Below are 23,412 nucleotides of genomic sequence, written 5' to 3'. Positions count from 1 at the left end.
GACGTGCCTCGTCTGTACTGTTGCCGCATATCTGAGACTTTGACCTGCTCTCTGTGAAAGTGTGAAACCTATTTCAGGCATATGACAGAAACCTCCGAGGCTGCAGTGACTTGTCAATGTGTAGTTCTCTTTTTGTATCATGTGACCCGTGTTGTGGTTTGTGAGCGGCTTATTTTCCTCCTCTTATTTCTGCAAGACTTCCTGTCCATCACATGAACACGGCAAGCCATTCTAAACTTGTATTTCCTGAATGTATATATTCTAGAAAACCCCTAGCTCTCCTGATTCACATTAGACGATCAAATGTTAGCACTCAGGTCGGGTCTTCTGGGTGGATATGAGCACTTGTTTAATTCTAGGTCAAAGGTGATCTGAGCTTTAAAACAAATGCATCTAGGAAACAAATGAGGCTTCTTATACTTTAAAGGTATTCACAAGCAGATTTATCAGTAAATTCTTTGACTATAACAAGTACAACATAGTAAGAATCATCATATTTGATACTTGTTTGGTTACTTCCCTTTTTCACTTCTTTCAACTCAAGTTTTTACAAATGGCTTCACTGTTTTCTGCACAGTTCACATGAACAAACAGGTGCACAGGAACTGTAGAGGGACTGCTGGTTAATCATTAAAGTAATGTGATAAAGATTTGTACTCGGCAAGCGAAAGTCTGTATTTCCATTTACAGCTCTGTGGATCTGTCATGTAACAGGCAGAGCGGAGGCGCCAGGGCCCTCCTCTCTTAACTTCTCAAATGAGGAAGCTCACAGCCGAGCTAGTAGCAGCTTCCTTTTACAGCTTTCGGAGGCAGAGGATGAACAAGTGAAAAAAGGACTTAGAAGTACGCACCATGAATAGATGAAAATAGCCATTAAGAAAAACTGAGTCTACTTTGGTTTGCTGGAATATAGTTTGAGAGCGGATGCAAAACTCTTGAGCTCCGGCTCTTGGGTGAGAAACAGGATGCCAAGTTACCAACCTTGGTGTCATGGTAATATAACTCGATCCAAAGCTGAGGATCTACTTTCCAAAGCAGCAAGAGATGGAAGCTTCCTTATCCGGGCCAGCGAGTCCATACAGGGAGCGTATGCCCTCTGTGTTCTGTAAGTTGACATGACTTGTTTCTACAGTTTATTTTGATGCAGTTTCATAAAGTGGAATCTTGTTACTTCAAAAAACATTCATAATATGCAATATAAGCTGTGTATGTTCCTACTGGAAGAAAAACACGACATGGCTGTTATACTGAATGTTTTTTGACATAAAAGAAAGACATTTTTTAATATAACATGTTTCAAAGTTAAAATATCCCCTGCTGTATCTCAATTTATGACACGTTTTGCACATACACACCGCAATGCAAGACTAGTTCCCCTTTATTTGGATGCTGTGCTACGACAAAGCAACACCCTTATATCATTTTTCAAGTGGGAACCTTCATTTAAAATGCTACCCAAACTGTTCTGAATGCAAGCTGAACACACTGAAAACACCAGCCAGCATTGTTCTTTACCCTATAATACATGCCATATTCCAGTGACAGACATTTGCATTTTGTTATTTTAACCACAGATACCAGAACTGTGTGTACACATACAGAATCCTGCCAAATGAGGATAAGAAGCTCTCTGTCCAGGTAGGTTGACCGTTTGACACAAGCCACCATTGTTTTGGTCCAACGTCAGATGAATCATTATGGTTGTAGGCTTGTTGGTGTTACATATTTACAGCCTATGTGAAGATAAAGGGCTTCTAATATCAGAACTAAATGCTGGTAGGCCTGCGCAGCTATTTTTAAAGCGGCGTAACCTAATTTAAAATGTGCCGTATGCTGTTTCTAGACATATATTTGTAACAAATGTCTATTGGCTTGTAGTGACATTTTGAACCATGCCAACGGCATGGCTCTAGGGATAGCAATGTGTGCCGGTTGGTCGGTCAGTCAGTTGGTCCAGACTTAAACAACTCAACAACTATAGGAGCCACACTGAGTAAGTCAATATTTATCCAGAATATGACTTTAGCAGAAGTTATTAAGGTCACCTATTATATTACTTGATATGAACTTAATTATCAAAAGTAATTTCTGATATTAAATGTACTTAAGTATTGAAAGTAAAAGTTACAAGTAAATGCTGTTAATAAAAATGCAAGCAAGTCTGAATTTTGATATTTATGAAATTTATTCCTCTTAATGTGTACACCATCTTAAAAATGGAGGCAACATTACACCTGAAGAACAACAAAGTCTTCACAACTTAAAGGATTTCAATAATTATGGCCTATTTTCCTTCCCTTGTAGTCGCAAGTAGTGTGGAGCGTGTAGCATGATCTGACATGCAGCCTGCCTGGACTTGAGCGGAAATGGAAACATAACTACGGCTTTGAGAGCACTTTTTCATCACATGAATGATGTAACTTGCGAGCTATAGGACCACTGATTCGCCAAACTTGCTTGCTTGCAATAGCAAGGAGTAACAATGATGCTTGGGGGAAATGTACACATTTAATTTAGGAAATGTAGTGGAGTAAAAGTGAAAGTTGACAGAAATATAAAAACTCAAGTAAAGTAGAGATACTTCCAAAAAATACTTAAGTACTGTAACAAAGTATTATTACTTTGTTACAGTACACCACTGGTTGTTAGCCATCAAATAAAGGGCTACATATAGGATATACTGTAGGTCTAATAGACACTAACCGGGTCTTGTACTTCTACTGGCAGTAGACTAATAACATTTCCATCAGCCTCAGCTCCACTAATTTGTGTTTAGTGCAAATGTTAGCATACTAACACACTAAATTGAAATGGTAAACAGTAAAGGCCTACCTGTTTAGCATCAGTTTGTTAACATTGTCGTTGTAAGCATTTAGTTCACAGCACCGACTGTCAGTAGTACAGCTTCTAGCGAGCTGCTAGCATGGTTTTAGACCATTCGTTTTGTTCTTGAATCAATTACATCAAAATAGAGCTGAGAACTCTTGTGTTTGTAGTACAGTATTATTTTATATATGGATGAGTTTTCTGTCATACCACTGGATGACAAAGCTACTTCTGACCAAGCTAAGTGTCTCAATGTGTAAAACTCCTGTATGAGGGTACAATAACAATTCTGTAATGCACACATCCAACCCACTTTCAAATGGCAAGAGCTTTAATGTCACAAATACTTCCTATTAGAAGCTGTAGTCCTATTATTGGTATTCCTAATTTTATAAAATACTGATTCAGTGTGTGTATGTATAGTGGCTTTACTGAAAAATCCCTACTTTAAAAGTGATGCTTTAAAAGTGATTAGTGACTGGTGCTGAGGCAGGAACTAAGGAAAGTACAAACATTTTGTTGGGAACAATAAAAGCAGATAAGGGGGTGCTTTATATTGGCTTGATATCTGTCTTCTGCCTTTGGTATATAAATAAAGTGTAAAAAAAAAATAATGGTAATAATTACATTGACCTGGAGGAAGGGAAAGCAGTTGGTGCTTGTGAGTTATAGGCAGATATAATTGAGTATCATCAGCATAGAATTAAAGATAGAGCAAATGCACATGCACATTTACCATTTAAGTTTTTAATTTTTAATTTTTTAATTATTTCTGTTTTGGAGAATGGACAAGCATGAAAACATTAATATTACATGTATTCAACAATCGCATGTGGTCAAAAATGGTGAAATGTGCTGAGTACCAATGCTTGAATAGAGTGCTCCAGGGATGACGTATTTTTTCAGGCCAACTGGGAAAAGTTAGCATTACCCGAGTTCCCTCGACAAAAAGCCAATGGGATTTTTACATTGGGTTTTGGATTATTGCAGAAATGAAGCTCTCTGGTAAACACACGGCTATGATACTTACACGTTTTGTCCAGGAAGATAATCTTGACAAATATAACTCCTATAATACTTGAAGCGTGAATGCAATAGGCAGAAGTAAAAACTTGTTAGCAACTACCTTTTTTAAGACACATAAAGGCTTCAAAATTCAGGAGTGGGGTATTTATTGATGTATTTAATGTCTGGTTTTAGGACTCATTCCTTAAGCACTATTTAGGATTTTAGGATTTTATTAGGATCCCCATTAGCTGATGCAGAACATCAGCTACTTTTCCTAGGGTCCACACAAAACATAAAAACTTGTGAGACTCGCTGGCCGACGACCTTTTTTAACCTTAACCATTCAAGGTCAATGCCTAACCTTAACCGCATGAGAGTTTCGTAATTTGCGGGTTACCTTCTCTAGATACAACCCCTAAAAACATGGCAACATATAAGATAGTTATGGACAAAACAACCAAAAATCGGGCTAGTACTTACGAGTATGAAGTACCAGCATGCTAGATTTCTGTCCAACTAGTAATAATAAATCAGCCTTGTCACTTACACTTACACAAGTACTCATGGTGTAGGCCTACTTATTGTAAGCATCGGGCAAAATAGGCCTGTTTCCTGCTCAAACAAACAGCAAGTAAAGGCAAAAATGTGCAATTATTTGAGGTATGTGGTCTAGTTTGGTCAGAAAACTGCAGCTTGTGCCTCTAAAATCTACTGTCAAATGGTCAGAGAGTATTTAGTAGTAAATGTTGGTAATTTGTACCATCCAACTGATAAATCTTGTGCTCAATCTGTGCCCCCGCATGCAAACCAGATGAAAACCAATGATCAGTAAGATAATTAGAATAAACTGAGTAAATGGACTATATTCAAAAATCTGTTAAATTTTTTTAAACTCTTAAAACAGCACTAAACGGCTGCTTAGGGAACATAGCTGATGACATGAATGCAGCTATAGTCTGCTGGAGGAAGCCACAGATGGTGCAAGTAGACATATCTGACATCACATGGGAAGTAAAACTGAAAGATTATGTCACCTGGTTTAGTAACAAAAACAAAGGTCTTCCAGAAAACAACAGCACCACATAACATTTCAGTTCTTCTGAGGTCTGAGGACAATAATGTGGTCTGCTGTGATCTGCTTCCTCAGGCATCTGAAGGAGTTCCTATTAGGTTCTTCTCTATGCTGCCTGAACTGGTTGAAGCCTATTACAGTCCCAACATGGGTCTGGTCACACACCTGCAGTACATCGTCCAGAGGGAGGAGGAGGTAGACGAGGAACCAGGTCAAACAACTTCACTTCATCTGAATGGTGGCTATAATGTCAAAAATGTCCCTGTCAAAGATTTAAAAATTCCTAAACATCCCCTACTGTACATCTCTGTCCTGCAGAATCAATAATCTTCCACCGCAGCTTCCACCCAGGAACTTCACAGCCAACGATGTGAAGACAATGACCCCAAGTCTCTGAGCAGGCCTGCAAGTCCTTATCAGACACCTACCTGATGAGACTGCAGAATATGGACTTGTCCATGTATGGTCACATTTGCAGATTTTGCACTGATGCAACTCAGCCAGATAATTCATCATGCAAAGTTTCTGATAATACACTGGCACTATACAGTGTGTAAATGTGTTTGATTCCTGCGATTATGGGCGCTGATTATGACACTGTGATGTGATTGGTTAAATTTAACTGATGTGTGAATATAGAATGTTTCAGGGCTGCAACCCGGAAGTTAGCATCGCCCTGGTTTCCCTCTTAGCGATGCTAACTTACACGTTTTGTTCAGCAATATAATCTTCACAAATGAACACCACTTTTATATGAATTTTCGAAGTATAAATTACCAGAAGTAAAAAGCTAGTTAGCTGTAAACAAACTACACCACGGTCGCATGATTCAACGTCACATAAGCTTCCAACTTGTAATTTGATTTTGCATGCTTACGTCTTCTACAAAAGTCTTTCCTCTTACGTGACAACTAGTGTAAATCTACAAGTTTGAGTTAGAATAGTTTAGAGCGCGAGTATAAACTCAATGGGGTTGTTAATTGCGGATTAGTGAGTAGATGAGTTTTAGTGTTCAGCGTGATGACGTTTTAATGTCCGCGACGACCTTGTAGTCTCAGAGAGTGGTGCAGGGATGGCATATTTTGTAGGCCAATCAGAAGTTAGAATCGCACAGGTTCCTCTACAAAAAGCCAATGGGGTTTTTCCATCGGGTTTTGAATTATTGCAGAAATACTTACACGTTTTGTTCTGTAAAATTATCTCCACAAATGAACACCACTTTTATGATTTTTGAAGTGTGAATGTAATCGGCAGAAGTAAAAAGCTAACATTAGGCTATAAGCCGAATGAGCGCGGGTATACACAACGAGGCTGTAAAGGCAGACGAGTCGGCGTGATGAGGTTTTGTAGTCTCATTTAGCTACTTGTTAGCAACCGCCCTTTTTGAAGACAAATAAATGCTTCAAAATTCACATTTTATGTCGTAGAGCAAAACGTTAAATCTCTTCAGCTTGTGTTAACCACAGACCTTATTTCATGGCATCTAACTAAGAACCCATTCAAAATACTCGTCGACTTTGAGACGAGGGAATCGGAAGTGCTAAAATGCTAACTAATTTCCAGGTTTTAGGACTCATTTCTGCAGAACTTTATAATCAGATAACAATGTTTAAAGTGTTCCTGTATTTCATATTTCTAGAATACCAGAGGAGCATCAACTGGCTATCCAAGAATACTTCAGGACCTCAATCTGCTTGGATGCTGAACAAGTACAGTATGGTTCCCCTAACCTCCCCGGGCTAAAGAAGCTAACAATGACAATCTGCAAGAATTAAACAGGTATAGTTACCAGTCAACAGAATATATTATATACAGTAGATCACAATGTATAGGGGCTGATTTAACCATGCTCTGACTGTTTTGTGAGACAGTGAAAATTTCCCGCGTTCCTACCAGTTTCTGGAGTCTTTCATCGAGCGTTGGAACCAACAGCTCTCCCCAGGGATTGGACAATTTCCAAAACAAGTGGGTGGCACCCTTGAACCTTTGCCGCAATTATCAACCCACACAAAAAAGACCCTTATCATCCTGTATTATTTCCTTTATTTTCAGATTTCTGGCGATTCTGGTCAATCTATAGGCCTTTAGGCTTGAGCGACTCACAAAACTGCTCTACTCAATAGAAATAAGGTAGAGTACTGGGGCTTAGTTTACTGACTGACCATGAAAAACCTTGGTTATTGGCATACCCAAACGTTGGTGCTAGTTACAGATGACAAAGCACTTCTCTTTTTCTTTTTCAGGCTAAAAGCTCTATGTGTTGAGTCGGTTGGATGTGAAGGAGGTCACAGGAAATCTCTCATACCGCTTGTTACGTTTGAGGTGCTTCTCTTAATTAGTTACTGTGTAACAATGCAGGAAAATAAAAATGATGTAAAATGTTTGGACATTTGTGGTTTATTTGACACCGTTTCTCTTTCACTTGCAGGTCAAGCAAGAATCTTTGGCTATTCCCACGAAGATGTTCCTGAAAGTGGATGTTGAAAGTGGGAAGCTCTATCTCAAGAAGTCGAAAGATGGCCTGAAGACAAATACTTTGTGCATAACAAAAGTAAAAAAATCACATTACTCTCTCACCTCTATTCCTTTGTGTTTTGTAGCCATGCAAGCAATGTGGCCCAGCGATGGTTAGTCTGTCAGTTAAGTCTGAAATATTTCAACCATTATTGGATGGATTGCCATGGAATTTGGTTCATGGTCATTCATGACCATGAGAGGATGATCCCTCTGACTTTGGTGATCCTCTGACTTTTCCTGTAGCACTCAATCAGGTTGACATTTTTTGTATTTTAGTGAAATGTCTCTACAGCTATTAGATGGATTGCCATACAATTTTGTACAGACATTCATGTCTCCCTCAGGATAATTTATTATAACTTTGTTGTTCCTTTTTCCTTTTTTCATCTAGCATCATAATCAGGTCAAAACTTCTGTACTTTGTGTTTAGTTCTAATTAACGAAGGTTAGCCTGCTAACATGCTAAACCAAGATGGTGAACATGGTAAACATTATACCTACTTCGATCAGCATGTCATTGTCATTGCGAGCACGTTAGCATGCTGAAGTTAGCATGCTGACGTTAGCACAAAGTTCAAAGTATACCTTCACAGAGCCACTAGCATGGCTGTAGCCAGGTTAATGCTCACCGTAGTGTTCCCCGGGCGCAAGGCTGCACAAGCCCAAATGACATAATTACATATTGGTGCATGAAGTGTGAAGGCTATGCAAGTTGTCGCAGCGCTTGGTTGTGCACCTCTGAATTTTCGTAACTAGGTGCCCCCTGCGCATGCATTGCTTCGTATGTCCTCTGGCGTTTTGGAGAATACTGCAACGAACAACGCATTGAGCATAAATGCCTTACGAGAATGCCACAAAGACATTTATGCTCAATGCGTTGTATAAAACAAGCTTTACATCGAATTCCCACCAGGGAGCAGCGAAGTGCACAATAATGTCATTTTTCTAGCCTATTCATGTGTTTCAAGCGGAAAGAAATTCTTTGTAATATATTACAAAGAATTTCTTTTGTCAACATGTCACAGGAGTCTCAGGACTCTGTTTATTGATTGGCTGTGGGTCCTCTCTGGACGCACTTTGTCGATAAAGTTCAACTTTTCAAAAACTTTTGTGTGGTGGCACTTCGCCGCAGCTTTTCATAAACATTGTATGGCAGCTCGCTGCAGGCCGCACCTCACCGCTGCTCTGGTGTGAATTCGGCGTAACCCTTACAACTGCTGTAAATCTTCAACACGCGCTCATTTTAATAAGAGTAACTGTGATTATTTTTCAGTCCTGCAGTTGGTGAAATCCAGAAAATGCACACAAAATTGTAATCGTGGCGGAGACAGAGAAAGAGAAGATTTCTCGTAAAGAGTTTGTGTTTGATGAACAAAAGGTAACAAACATCTGATCAGTTGGCTTGGTCCTGATTTAGCTTAAGCCCCTGGAAACTTGTTTTTAAATCAAGTATTGATCTATAATATTAGGCATCAAATCCACAACTGTCAACACATTTTGATTCAAGTTGTTGTGTATGTCCTATGTGACGCACCTTTTTTCCAAATTATGCCACCCACTTCAAACCAGTGAGAAGAGCACAGAGACAAACACAAATACAGTAACCTCATGTGAAATAACCAAAACTGTTGTAATGTTGTCACTGTATTCATTTTGGAGCCTGTTGCTTATAGTAAGTAAGAAGCTGTCAGTCATATGTAAATTCATGAGGTACAATGTTGAAATGTGTTCGTTATCAGAAATCGTGATTTTTTATGTCTCACCAGAAAAGGGAGGGTTTTGTCAACTTCTTCAACAAATGAAGAACAAACACTCTGAAAAGCCTGAACCAGACCATGATCACAGTGGTTTGTTGGCACCTGGAACATGGGTAACAATGCTAACATCTTAAATGTTTGAATTCATTTGAATTCATGACTGATAATGTAACGATACAGTAAAATACTTCACCATGAATCCTCAGGAAATGCTGGTCCTCCCCACAACATCAACTCGTGGTTTCAGTGTAAGGGCCAGGGGAAGACACGAGACGACACCGCGGATCACATCCCGCATGATTTTTATGTCATTGGGACCCAGGAGGATCCTCTGGGCGAGAGGGAGTGGGCAGACACAGTGAAAGTGTCCTGAGGAAATCACAAACATCAGCTTTTAAAACAAGTGAGTGACCAAGTAACAAAGTTACAGCTGAATGCTGGTGCAGAGCAGTGATGCATCACATCATCTTCTCCCATCCAGGTGGCGATCCACACTCTGTGGAACATACGGATTGTGGTCCTGGCCAAGCCTGGAGCACGAAAACAGGATCTCCCACGTTTTTTCAGACAGTGTGAAGACGGGGATCGCCAACACTCTGGGTAAGCAGTTCCACTTCTCCACACGCCATTTAATGAGCTGTCATAAATGTTCATTGAACAATTAGCCATCACTGTGATGTTTGTTTTGTAGGAAACAAGGGAGCAGTGGGAGTGTCCTTCATGTTCAATGGTACATCGTTTGATTTGTCAACAGTCACCTGACCTCTGGAAGTGAGAAGAAGCTCAGGTGAGCTACAAATTACAGTCTTAACAAAGCATACATGCATGTATAGGCCTACATGTCAGTTTACAGTATATTCAGTAATATACAGCAGCTTAGCTTTAAATTTGGCAGTGATATGGTACATGTTACAAAAAAACAGTGTATATTTAAACAATGAAATATCAAATATATAGTGACATTTAATTGATCTTTATTTAGCTGTTTATCAGCGACAGCCTGTGTTTTTGGTCTTTGCACCATTGAACACTTGGCACACATTTAATAATTCACCGATTCCCAATTCCCCACGTATGTGCACGTCCCTTATCCTTGAGGAGACGTGCATTTATATGATACCCAGAGCATTAATAGAGCAGCAAACAACTATTTGCTGTGTAAAGATATAGAGGAGTAAAGTCTACCTGAGCAGAGAATGAAGTCGCTCTCCCTCGGTGTGTGCTGTAATCAGAGCTTCTCCGTGCTTTGTTTACATAGCCTGCGAGTGCCTTTTTGAGCATGTTAGGGCATTTGAGCATGCCCCACTGGCTAGCTCACGGCTCTGCACTGCTCTTATATGGCGGCTACAGCTGATAACGTCGTCACACCACCGTCACACCACCGCCCTGCACTGGTTAACACTATTAGCTCTGTCAGCAGTGTTGCTGTTGTTTTCACCGTTAGCGCTGTTAGCACAGTTAGCTACAAGTCGCAGGTTCAGCTGTCGCCATGTTGAGAGCCGTGCAGAGGCAATAGAAATGCTCCCAATTTTGCATTTTCATCTTTAAAGATGAAGATAATGTTATGAAGATAGAAGCTTGTGTCTGTGAACGTCCAACTAATTTTACACTCTATCTAAATTATTTAGACAACAATATTATATATTGATGAATTTGTTTGTATTTTTGACTCGTGTGATAACCTTTACTAGATTTTGTTTGGCACTGTACTGGTGCCACCACCGCCGCCTCTGCATGTTTTTTGGGGGGAATCATTTAATCTATATTCCAATTTATAGTTAATATTCTGCTTAAAAAAAACATAAAGATCAGTCAAAGATAAGACAGTTTGTGCATTTTCTTGTGAATATTAAATATAACATTATCTGCCAGGAAAACTAAATGGGATTTGAAATGGTGTGAGTTTATTAATAATACAGCAATCTACATCTAATTTTACGCATGACAACATGGGGTATATGGCGTTCCGCGTTTCCGTTCTGCCTTCCGTCCATTCGCGTGTCACACTCTCGTTTCCGGAGCAGAACTCGAAAAAACTATTTAAAGGGACTGTTGTAAGAATCAGAAATGCTTGTTAACAGCGACACCTGTGGCCGTTAAGTCAACAAAAGTCAGCGTCGGGCTCGAGCTTGCTCGCTCTAAATAGACATGAACGAGCATCGCTCAAAACAGTGGGGCGACACACGTCAGCTAAAAGCACAATATCACTCTATATTTCAGCTGCTTGGCAGTAATGTTAGCTGACCAGACGAAGGTCTCTCCATGAATCAATGCTGATCCTAGTGTTGGCTTTTCCTGCCTCAGCCTCCCGACCGCAGCCGGAGGGAGACACCGGCACCCGGTCGGAGACGATAACGTTTCTCTCTGCGGAGCCCCGTCACTTCACTTGACACGGAAAACCTCTGTTGGTCTGGAGGAGCTGCAGCAGTTATTTCTGCACAAACGTCCACTGTACATTCACTAGATATTCTCAGAGCTAAACTAACTCTTCTGCAGTGTGGAGTGTGCACGCGCATGCCTGTGAGGTGGAGCGAACTGAGTGAAGGCAAGCAGGCAGAGGAGCAGAGACTCCAGCCACGCGTGAGCGCGCATATGCGAACGCGCGCGCGCATGGGAAACCGACCCGGGTGATTTATACGTGTAAAAAGTTACAAACAGTCCCTTTAACTTAAAAATTTCAAATTTGGGATGATGGTTGACAGTGTGGTCTAGTTGTGCCTTTTGTGTGTTAGAAGTCCATGGTGCACAACATTTTTGAAAATTTTCCAAAAGGACAAAACCTTTGGCCCTACTTTAGGTCAAGTAGTGAGCGGGGGTACGTGAGTCATGCTCACTTTTACCTTGTTCCACCTTTTTTTGTTTGACTATCATTATTATGGAAATCACAAAACAATTTCATCATAATGCCTTATTTGTAGGCAGGAAATGGTGTTCACATAGTTTTTTCATTTTAACTTTTATCTCTTTATCTATTTTTTGTCGAAGAACCTCTGATTTCATTGTATCATATTTTGACATTCTTGCAATCATTTTGGCTGTATCTGCAGACGCAATCAAAACTACACCAACATCCTGCGATTCCTGAATCTGGGAGATAAGAAGCTCAATCCATTCGACATCACACATCAGTTCACCCACCTCTTCTGGCTTGGTGATTTGAACTACCGTGTTGAATTCCCATCTACAGTGAGTTGTTGTTGAATGCAGTTTGCATTATAGAAATGACAAAAAAGCAAATGTAATGTGATGTAACATACTATATGGACTTGGAACCAAATTAATTGAGCTTCTATTGTTATAAATCTTCCTTATAACAACATGCAGACTCAAAAATAAATGATGTGTCTGCTTTTTACATTTTATGAAATGTGTCTTGTCATGACATATACTTCAGAAATGAGAGATCCAGCAGTGCTGTAATTCAGTGAGTGGTGCATAAAAGAGCATGCTGGTTGTCAGGTGTCTGAGCTCTCAGTTGCTAACACTTTTAGGCAGGAAAAGTCACTACTTTGCGCCGTTTCCCCTCACAGGATGCTGAGTACATTGTGACAAAGATCAAACAGCAGCAGTACCAGGAACTCCTCAGTAAAGACCAGCTCAGCATGGAGAGGAATGATGGAAAGGTCTTCTTGCATTTCGGTGAGCTTTGGAGAATACTTAGCTTTTGCTGTATGTCATTATCAGCTCTGTTCTGTTCACCGCCTGATGTATTCATTCATTGTCAGCATACGTCAAATATAAAAACACGTCTTCTTAACAGAAATTTCATTTTGATTGTAGATGAAGAGGAAATCACGTTTGCACCCACGTATCGCTTTGAAAGAGACACGCGAGATAAGTATGCCTACACAAAGGCCAAAGCCACGGGGGTAAGCTTATGTTTAGTCAGATGTCTTTTCCCTGTATGGCTCCTGTCGTGCCCAAAGTGCAGAAACACTAAAAGCAACTACAGCATTGAACACAACTCTCAGTTGACACAGAACATGGTTTTTGCTTTAAGCCATCTGGGTCAAAAAGTCCATGTGAAGATATGTTGTGGCTCATAGAAAATGTATGATAACACTCATCTACAGGCAACAGGATCAATTTAACTCATTTCCCTTTTAGACATATGGAAACCTTGTGAATTTTGATCCATACCAGCAAAAATGTTTGATCATGTTTCTACCATAAATGACATGACCTCTGGTACATAACCTCCCAGCTGCTTTTGAATGCTTAAACTGCTATAAAGCCTGGTCTGTGAAATCTGTATTCAGTATTTATGTATGTATGATGACTTTAACTCTACAGACAAAATACAATTTGCCATCATGGTGTGATCGTGTCCTGCGGAAGTCATACCCTCTGGTTCATGTTGTCTGCCAAGCATATGGTGAGTAATTCAAAAGTCATAGCCTTTTTGTAGTGCTTTATTTTACGGGGTCCATCAGTTCTGAATCATTTCCTAGGAAGGGTTCTAGAAAGAACTATGTAATTTGGTATGAATTAAACATAAAATAGAGACCGCATTCAGTATTTACACCAACCTATTCCAATTAATTATCTTTTAGTTGGTGCGTGGCAGGTTGATATATTGGCTTATTGCAGATATAGGATTCTGAGGCCAGGGGCTCTGACAGCTTTGGTGGACTCAGGAGGGGGACAGGACTCCCATGTTTGAAAAAAAAAAAACGCAGCAAAAGTGCCCTCTCGGTTGCCGCTATGGTAGATAAAACATGAAGTGCCCTCTAGGGGGCCCTTCCAGTGGAGAAAACATGATGAAGTGTCCTCTAGGGGGCCCTTCCAGTAGAGAAAATGTGATGAAGTGCCCTCTAGGGGGCCCTTCCAGTGGAGAAAACACAATCCTTCTAGTGGAGAAAACATGATGAAGAGTCCTCTAGGGGGCCCTTCCAGTGGAGAAAACATGATGAAGTGCCCTCTAGGGAGCCCTTCCAGTGGAGAAAACGTGATGAAGTGCCCTATAGGGGGCCCTTCCAGTGGAGAAAACATGATCCTTCTAGTGGAGAAAACATGATGAAGAGCCCTCTAGGGGGCCCTTCCAGTGGAGAAAACATGATGAAGTGCCCTCTAGGGGGCCCTTCCAGTGGAGAAAACGTGATGAAGTGCCCTATAGGGGGCCCTTCCAGTGGAGAAAACATGATGAAGAGCCCTCTAGGGGGCCCTTCCAGTGGAGAAAACATGATGAAGTGCCCTCTAGGGGGCCCTTCCAGTGGAGAAAACGTGATGAAGTGCCCTCTAGGGGGCCCTTCCAGTGGAGAAAACGAGATACAGTGCACTAATGGGTGACTTTAAAATGGAGAAAACATTATTTAGTGCTATATAGACTGCCCTACATGCTAGAAAACGTTCTGTGCAATGGTGCCCCATCGCATGGTTGGTGCCCTTTTTTATTTTTTTTCGCCCCTGCCCCTAAGACAGCCTGAATCCGCAACTGTCTGACAGGCATATGGTCGTACATACATTGTTTGCTCACCAGAGAGCACTGAAAATTTCCTTATACAATTGTGAAATGTCCAACTTAGTATATATCTCGGCCCCAATTCTTAAAAACCTTAAATATCAATATTGGTATCAGCCTCAAACATTAAACAATGGTCAGGATTTAGCAAAAGTATGAAATTTGTCTACGGACAAGCATTAAGTTCAACAAATATGGAAAATAAATTTTCTAATGAAACATTTATTTTTACTTAGGTTTAAAGGGACTGTTTTTAAGAATCAGAAATGCTTGTTAACAGCGACACCTGTGGCCATTAAGTCAACGAAACTCAGCATCCTGTTGCTGGCGCTTGTGCTTGCTCTACATAGACATGAACGAGCATCGCTCAACACAGTGAGGAGACACACGTCAGCTAAAAGCACAATATCACTCTATATTTCAGCTGCTTGGCAGTAATGTTAGCTGACCAGACGAAGGTCTCTCCATGAATCAATGCTGATCCTAGTGTTGGCTTTTCCTGCCTCAGCCTCCCGACCGCGGTCGGAGGGAACAGGGGAGACACCGGAGTTTTGGTCGGAGACGATAACGTTTCTCTCTGCGGAGCCCCGTCACTTCACAAGACACGGGAAACCTCTGTTGGTCTGGAGGAGCTGCAGCAGTTACTTCTGCACAAACGTCCACTGAACATTCACTAGATATTCTCAGAGCTAAACTAACTCTTCTGCAGTGAGGAGTGAGCAGCATGCACGTGAGAGGTGGAGAGAGAGAGAGAGAGAGAGAGAGAGAAGGAGCGTGGTGTGTGAGTGAAGGCAGGCAGAGGAGCAGAGTAGAGCAGAGACTCCGGTCCTGGAGACCAAAGCTACGGTCTCCCCCCGCGTCCTCCTCCGCGGCCAACACTGTTTAACAGACGGGCTTCACTAGATACAACCAAGAGGTTTTGGTGCTTCACTGTAGTTTGTGTTGGAGTCTGAGTCTGAACAGCGTAGCCACACGCTAGCGCGCATGGGAAACCAACCCGGATTGATTTATACGTGTAAGAAGTTACAAACAGTCCCTTTAAATAGAGTTGTTTTTTTTGTTTTTTTTAAAGGAAATTTAAATTTTCCCCCATAATTAGTACCAAATTGCATATTTCTTTCCAGAAAACTAGGGAATAATTAATAGATTATTTGGAAAATATGGACCTGTAAAGGTCCATATTTCACTTCATCATGTTTTCTTTAAAGGGGCACTCCACCAATTTTACACATGAAGATCAGTTTACTTGTCATGAGGAGCACAACTTAACCTGTGAAAACATTTGTATAATATTCTCTTTGGCTCTAAAGAGAGCTTTAGAAAACGTTTGGATAGGCATGGGCCTTACATGGCAGGGAGGTTCTAACAAAAGACAACCCATGCTAGAGACTGAAACCTTAGAATGAGCCCTTCATATATTTGTAATAAATATGGGTTTTGTTTAGATGTGGCAGGAAAATACTGCCTTCAGAACCTTCAAATAACCACAGAATACAAATATATACATACATACATATACATCTACATTTAACAACCGACCGCCACAGGGCAATGCCAAATTCTCGTATGGTTTCAATGTGTAGCCTCCGCCGAGAAGAAAAGTTAGCCCTGTTCCAGTCGGCGCTATCACATGGGTCCAACATGTATCCATTACTTCTTTCAACAAGACATAGTTAGCTTTAGCCATTTCTGAAAACCCACTGTAAACCTCACAAGCCCTACCTGACAGAAGGAGCCCCATAAATTTCAACCTCAAGGGTTCATCCCAATTATTAACATCAGCAGCCATTTCAAACTGCTCGGCCCAATCAGCCCATTCTCGTCCTGTAACGTTACCAGTAAAAGTGTCAGGCATAAAGATTGGACGGGGAGTCACAGCCTGACTATTAGGGAATGTTTGTCTGACTCGTACCTGCCTCTGCAGGTCGAAGTGGATTATTTTCAGGTTCTGACATTTTTACATTTGATCCCACCGCTGCCACCAGTGTAATAAATATGGGTTTTGTTTAGATGTGACAGGAAAACACTGCCATTTAGTCAGAACCTTCAAATAACCACAGAATACAAATAATTTATATACAAAATACAGTCAATCTTTATTATTGAAAACCCCCCAATTCATAAAAAAAAGGAAGGAGGGATACGTCAAGAGACTTGCACGTCCACTGAGCATCCAAAGCTCTCACTAAGATGTGAAATCACACCGTTCAACACAGGGCTAGACTTCTAGCTTAGGGCTCACCACTCGAACACGGCACGCTATCACCCTCTACTGGAGGCACTTCAACCTAACACTGGTCAACCCACACAGCACAATCACGGCAATCCACAAGTCACCAATTTAAGGTGAGAACTCCCTACTCAGGGTCGTAGCTTATCTCCCCAGCTGCTCACCCTCCCCACTCTATTAAAACACTTCTAAAATATAAAACACAATAACTATCTAATAATATACTTAGCTCGCCAGGACAGGACAGGACTGTAGTGAGCCTGCACGACCGATGGTGGCTGCTGGGCGTCGGCGCTGCTTTCGTGGGCGAGCACGGGGAGCGATGGCGGCTACTGCACCCTCTATGACCCGGCCTTGACGATCTACAGTAGGGAACAAACTTCCCCTCCTCACACTGGAACAGCTAAACCCCTATTCTGGCTGGCTTCATCGCCTGCAGCTCTAAACAGCTACGAACGACACCCTAGAGTGCCAAGCCACCGTATAACAGATGCTCCAACCTCGACTCCCCTGTTTTGACTGCCTTTTGTCTCTCAAATCCGAGTCTCTCGTGCCCGCAATAGGGCACACCTGTTGTCAATTCAGTTAATCAGCCCATTCACATCACAATATCTACGTAAGGAGCGGCTCCTCTTCACGGAGTCCGCCATGTTGCTCTGCCATGTTTCGACAGTAGTCCAGAACGGACAAACCAAACACTGTTAACTTTTCCTGTTTGGGCCGAAGTCAGTAACAGTACTCAGCTCCCATCGCCGCCACTCTCTCTCCTGCTTCACCACTCACTTCCCACATCCAAATGGCTTTAGAGAGGGCCATTCACATTTTTGCGTTCGGCCACCATACCGCTCCAACATGCTTTGCAGACTGGAGAGGCTTTAGTTGGTTGCAATCTCCTCACCTCACCACTAGATACCGCCAGACCTTACACACTGGAGCTTTAAGTGAAAGTGTAAGGCAAAAATGCAGGAGTGCCCCTTTAAATATATTCTATGAGACAGACTCATTCAGCCAAACTTTCCAACTTGCAGGGTGCACTAATGACGTCATGACAAGCGACCACTCACCATTATTCGCCTCATTTGAAGTCGGAGTTGCCTCACAGTTTGTCTCCAAGCAAGGTATGATCACCATCATTACAGCTCACTGCAGATGACTTTATATTATCCACTCTAAAATTATAGGATAATGTCTTTTTTTTTTTTTCAGACCCAAACAGTGCACCTCAAGGTGGGATACAGATCATGAACTGTGTGGCCACCTTGTTGACTAAATCAAAAACCAAGTTCTTCATTGAATACCATTCCAGCTGCTTGGAGAGTACGTTTCATCCGTATGGTTGACCGTATCACATTGGATTCTGCTTTGAAATGGGCTGATATGTTCATGACAAATATTTCTTTAAATGTCCACAGAAACGGTCAAGACTTCAGAGGGAGAGAACACGGAGCATTCAGACGGGTCCATAAAAGTTTGGTTCGGCAACCAAGTAGAGGTAAAACTAGGAAGGAGCTTTCAGTGTGGAAGATGACTTGTTCTAGTGAGTAATCAGCATTTGTTGTCTTTTCAGCTCACTCCTATCATCTCTGACCCAGAGTACCTGCTGGACCAGCACATCCTCATCTGTGTGAAGTCGACAGACAGCGATGAGTCCTACGGTAATGAACTTGCACACAGTTTGTAAAGCAGATGCATTGGGCTGAGCAGCACTTACAGTTGCACCCGATTCAACTGTTATCAGGCCATTAAATAGGCCTTATTGGTCGCTATAAGCAAAATAGATGTGGGTCAGTAGGGGCCTACTATGTTGTAAAATTGAAAGCAAAACTTAAAAGCAACACGTTCTAAAACATAAAACTGAATGAAATGTTACGTTTTGAACGGAAAACAAAATGACTTTGTTAGATTTAGGCAAGAAAAACAGTTAGGTTTAAATGAAAAACAGTGTTTTGGCTTAAAATAACTACATTTCAAAAGTGAAAGTGAAACTTAAGACTTGTGAACACAAAGACAACTATACATTGCTGGTTTCACACAGGATGCAGACTCTGGTATTCTGGGTGAAAACCCTTTGTTTTGTGTCCCATCCATCACCCCCCCGACCTCCACCTGAAATGGGAGTCTCATGCTGTCTATACCAGTGGTTCTAAATCAGGGGTCTGGGGACCCCCAAGGGTCCTTGAGGGAGTTCCAGGGGGTCCCCAGAAAATGGGCAATAGTTTATTTTCACTAGTTAATTCACTATAGAAGTGAGGCCAATGTGAGTAAGAGTCATAAGAGTGACTATTCTGATCATTTCCTCCATGGTTATTGCCAACTGTAGTTGGCAGCTATAGAATTCTGGTCTTAATCATATTTAACAACCAAAATCTTTTCAGATGGAGGTCCCTGATGCGAAATCTTATCAAATGGGGGGTCTGTGACCACATGTGTATCAATTTAGGGGTCCTTGACACAGAAAAAGGTTGAGAACCACTGATCTATACTACAGCGCCTGACTTCCGCTTCTGCTCCTGTCATAATTACTGCGGTCGCTAGAGGTGATAGATGTGAATAGATGATAAAACCTAATATTGGGTGTAATAGGCCCATATTGACCCACCTGTATGGTGCTTACAGCTTAACACCTATTTTATAGCCTGACAACAGTCTTATCGGCTGGTTTGCTGGTGTCTTATTCCCAAAGGAGAGGGTTGCGTTGCGCTGCGAGCCGCCCAGTTCTGCTACACAGAGTTTCAGGTCACACTGACTCACCACGGAGAGAAGACCGGCACTTTGACAGGCGGCATCCAGTTACGCACCTCTGAGGGCACACCCACTGAGAAGTTATATGGTGAGTCTGGAGATCAGCTCAGGACTTACTCACTAAATGCTTCCTACTTCGGTTCTTGTAGCACCAATATTTTACTCTGCTTTCAGATTTCATCAAAGTTGAAAAGGACGACACTGTCACCTCAAAAGGCAAAGGCGGTGACGCAAACAAGTACGGCATTTTTTCACTTGTGGTTACTTCAAAATATCTCAAACATGACTTCCAGGTGTGATATTTTCTGTCTTCTGGTTGACAGGTCTTCTGTCACCCAAGCACATGATATTTCTAACCCCAGTTACATGGGAGTGTCCTTCAGAAGTGGCAATGTGATAGATAAAGGTTGGAGTTACAGCATGCCACCAAAAAATCTTCCAATCGTCGGACAAGGAAGTAAAGAAGTCAAGAAAAGTGGCTATGATGTGGGTACCCGCAGTCCCACAGGAAAACCTTCAAATCCTTTGTAAGTGCCTGTTTCTGGTCAGATTCAATCTCAATCTAAAAATAACATGAATAGCTGATATGATTCAGTAGAAAATGAACCTGATCCCTTGTTTCCTAGGGGTGAGGATGAAAAGGTGTCAGAGATGTTTGACAATCCGTTATACGGTTCAATGGGAAAATCACGTGGCAAAGACCAAGACCATCAACAGAAGGACCACCTCACCCCTCCAGATCCCATCTTTACGACCCCCAAACCAGCTGACGGAGACTCCGATCGCCCCCCGCTGCCCACCCCACGCAACCGCTCCTACACCTGCTCTGAGACCAAACCTCAGCCTCCAACCCCCATCGCCTCGCATCCCTCAGCGCTCAAGAAGCCAGTGGTGCCCTCGCGCTCCGAAGGGGGGATGGCACACAACCGGCCTCCTTTGCCTTCCAAGTCCCGGCCGGGCGTGCCGGAGCCCCTGAACCCCAGAGACTACAGGGACAGCTCCGAACTCCCCAGCAAACAGAGACCGCCAGCGAGACCTGGCCAGCCACAGCCTCACAAAGACAGTAAGGAAAACTCTGTTTCTCTTATGGCAAGACTCATTTGTTTTAAATTCCCCATAATACATATGATGATGCAAGCTCTTTGTCTTTCTGCAGTGCATCCTGAACTTCCCAAGATGGGCCGTTCTGTGAAGTGAGACCAGGCTGCAGCGATGGTCGGCATGATTGTACAGCTTCCTGCTCTGCATTATTGGAGACATTAAAATACACAGAGTAAAGGCCTCAGCCAGTCACTCCCTACGCCACATGTATTAGTTATGAGTGACTATTCATTGGTAATGAAGGAATAGTTTTACATTTTGGGGAATGTGCCAGTTCATTTGCTTGTTGAGAGTTAGATGAGAAGAGCGATACCACTCTCATGTCTGTATGCTAAATATGCTGTCACAGCCAGTTAGCTTAGCTTAGCATAAAGACGGGAAACTGGGTTGCCTGGCTCTGTGCAATGGGAACAAAAGTCTGGCAGCCAGCACCTTTAAAGGAACAATGTGTAGCATTTCTAACAACAGAAATGGAATATAATATTCACAACTATGTTTTCATTAGTGCATAATCACCTGAAACTAAGAATTGTGTTTCATAACCTTAGCATGAGCCCTTCATATCTACAAAGGGAGCGCGTCCTCTTCACCAAGGAGGGTGAAAAGAGGAGATGTCACAACATCATATCATTGCGGCACAACACGTGCAGTAAAATCTGGTCTGCACTCACCGAAATTGAGCCAATAGCAACGCACAAACGTAGCTCCATAGCACGTAGCATGTGTTATACCCCATGACTCAAGACTGAATCCCAGCCTCTTTCAATAAGCCTTGCTCTTCACGGAGTCCACCATGTTGCTCCGCCATGTCTCTACAGTAGTACAGAACAGACAATCCAAACACTGGCTCTAGAGAGAGACTCTCACGTTGTTACATTACCTGAAGGCCACCGTAGTTCTCCAACACGCTTGTGAAACTGTGGTAACGGGATCCGCAGAGTGCAAAACTGTGGTACGGCCAGCTGCCATCTGACTTCCGTTGCTCCTAAAGTAGTGTTGTTATGGTAAGGATGGCCTCTGAGCAAGGCATTACCATGGTTTTGCACTTTGCGGCTCACGTTACCGCAGTCTTAGAAAAAGAGAAGTGAGCGGAGGGGTACTCAGATGGTTGTAATCTGCAACCTCACCACGAGATGCCGCCAAATCCTACACACTGTACCGTTAAAGCTCAATAATGAACATGTTTAACACGGTTTAACAGAGCCAGGCTAGCACTTTCCCTCTTGTTTTAGTCTTAATGCTCAGCTAAGCTGGCTGTAGCTTCATATTGCATGTACTAACTTGAGCACGGTATCAATCTTCTCATTTAATTCTTGGCAAGAAAGGAATTTTTTGCATTTTCCAAAATGGCAAACTTTTCCTTTAGAGTGATATAAATATTATAAAAACATTTTCAGATTCCTGCTAAGCTCACATTAAAGAGTGGGTTTGAAATTAAACTCTGCTTATAAATAACTCTGTTACATTTCATGTTGAGTTTTACACTATACAGTAGCTAACAAATGTTTACCGCACAGTATTATCTTGCACAGACATTAAGATGTACAATAAATGCTCAAATAAATTCCAAACATCAGCTTAATTTCTTTATTTTAGATCCTTACCACAACCTTATGTCACAATCATGGGCTGGGAAACTGTGAATTAATACATCATATATTATATATTTTTTTATTATTGTAGTCTGCAGCAGAGACCAGTCTAGTGCTGCAACACTCCAATCATCTGCTGTTGCCTAAAAGAACTGCATGCAGAGTGAGAATCACAAGTTATCCAAGCTAGTTCAAATGTTTAAATCATAGAGGACATCCTATGTGATGATATTGGAAAATATATAGCCATCGACTCCTACATTTTCTTATGTTATTTCGTTCAATCAGATGTGTTTAAATGTGGACTGCACTTTGCATTCACAAATTACATAATGGTTGCTTCTGTGCACAATCAAGACGACCTCTAAAAGAGAATTTCCTACGTAGTATGTCTTGAATAGTACTTTAAATTTCTCAAATGACTATGACTGTGTTTTTTACCCTTATGATTGGTAGTCTAGTCATTCCACCTCCAAGGGGCTGAGGAGGTTATGCTGGGCACATGTTAAGCACTTCTCCTCCCAGAGAGATGTCATTTAGTTCAGTGGTTCCCAACCTGGGGGTCAGGAGGACCCTCCCAGGGGTAAAAAATATATATTACAGGGATCATAAGACGAAAGAAGACATTTACATTTGCTGTACAAAACTGCATTAATGTTTTTCAGAAATCCCTCAAAGCTTTGCTGTTTGTCTTGCAGATTACTGGATAATTGAACCTCTTAAGGCCTATACAAAGTACTGAGTTACTTTTTGGTCCTAAGCTATAGACATATGTAACCATTGACGCTGGGTTGCAAGTAGACGTTGCCACATTTTAAGGGGTCACAAGCCAAAACGATTCAGAAGCAGTCTAATAAATCCCAAAGTCTTTTGAGCCTGTTTAGTTTTTGGTCCTGTGCCTCCAGATCCAGTGTCCTCCTGCTGTTTTTCAATATTCCAGTCTGCAAATCCAAAAACGAGTTGACAAGCCCAGCAGGTCTCTACCAGCAGACCTGAGGAACTCTTTAGAATAAGGGATATCAGATAAACAGTTCGAGACTCTATTAGATACTGTATGTTTGACTTCACAGTCATGCTATCATGCTATAATGCTCTATGGTCCCACC

General features: G+C 41.8%; 1 protein-coding gene across 1 annotated transcript; it reads left to right on the top strand.

The window, feature by feature from the left end:
* Positions 1 to 88: 88 nt before the first annotated feature.
* inpp5d (inositol polyphosphate-5-phosphatase D) lies at positions 89 to 21,656 on the top strand. The gene is given in 34 exon segments (XM_037769963.1): positions 89 to 1,105; positions 1,575 to 1,638; positions 4,982 to 5,114; positions 5,221 to 5,312; positions 5,314 to 5,366; positions 6,546 to 6,697; positions 6,774 to 6,871; positions 6,959 to 6,985; positions 6,987 to 7,036; positions 7,150 to 7,228; positions 7,335 to 7,422; positions 7,425 to 7,457; positions 8,697 to 8,724; positions 8,726 to 8,801; positions 9,195 to 9,260; positions 9,263 to 9,293; positions 9,387 to 9,583; positions 9,662 to 9,712; positions 9,714 to 9,780; positions 9,872 to 9,919; positions 9,922 to 9,967; positions 12,228 to 12,366; positions 12,711 to 12,819; positions 12,961 to 13,049; positions 13,474 to 13,555; positions 17,900 to 17,989; positions 18,078 to 18,188; positions 18,284 to 18,363; positions 18,439 to 18,526; positions 19,555 to 19,701; positions 19,788 to 19,851; positions 19,937 to 20,140; positions 20,240 to 20,676; positions 20,770 to 21,656. Coding segments are annotated over 34 exon segments (3,300 nt in total). The 5' UTR covers positions 89 to 965; the 3' UTR covers positions 20,811 to 21,656.
* The last annotated feature ends 1,756 nt before the right edge of the window (positions 21,657 to 23,412 follow it).

This window comes from Sebastes umbrosus, chromosome 5 (genome assembly GCF_015220745.1).
Source record: "Sebastes umbrosus isolate fSebUmb1 chromosome 5, fSebUmb1.pri, whole genome shotgun sequence".
Taxonomy (NCBI): Eukaryota; Metazoa; Chordata; class Actinopteri; order Perciformes; family Sebastidae; genus Sebastes; species Sebastes umbrosus.
The sequence above is the reverse complement of the archived record's forward strand: the minus strand, read 5'-3'. Positions and strand labels throughout refer to the sequence as shown.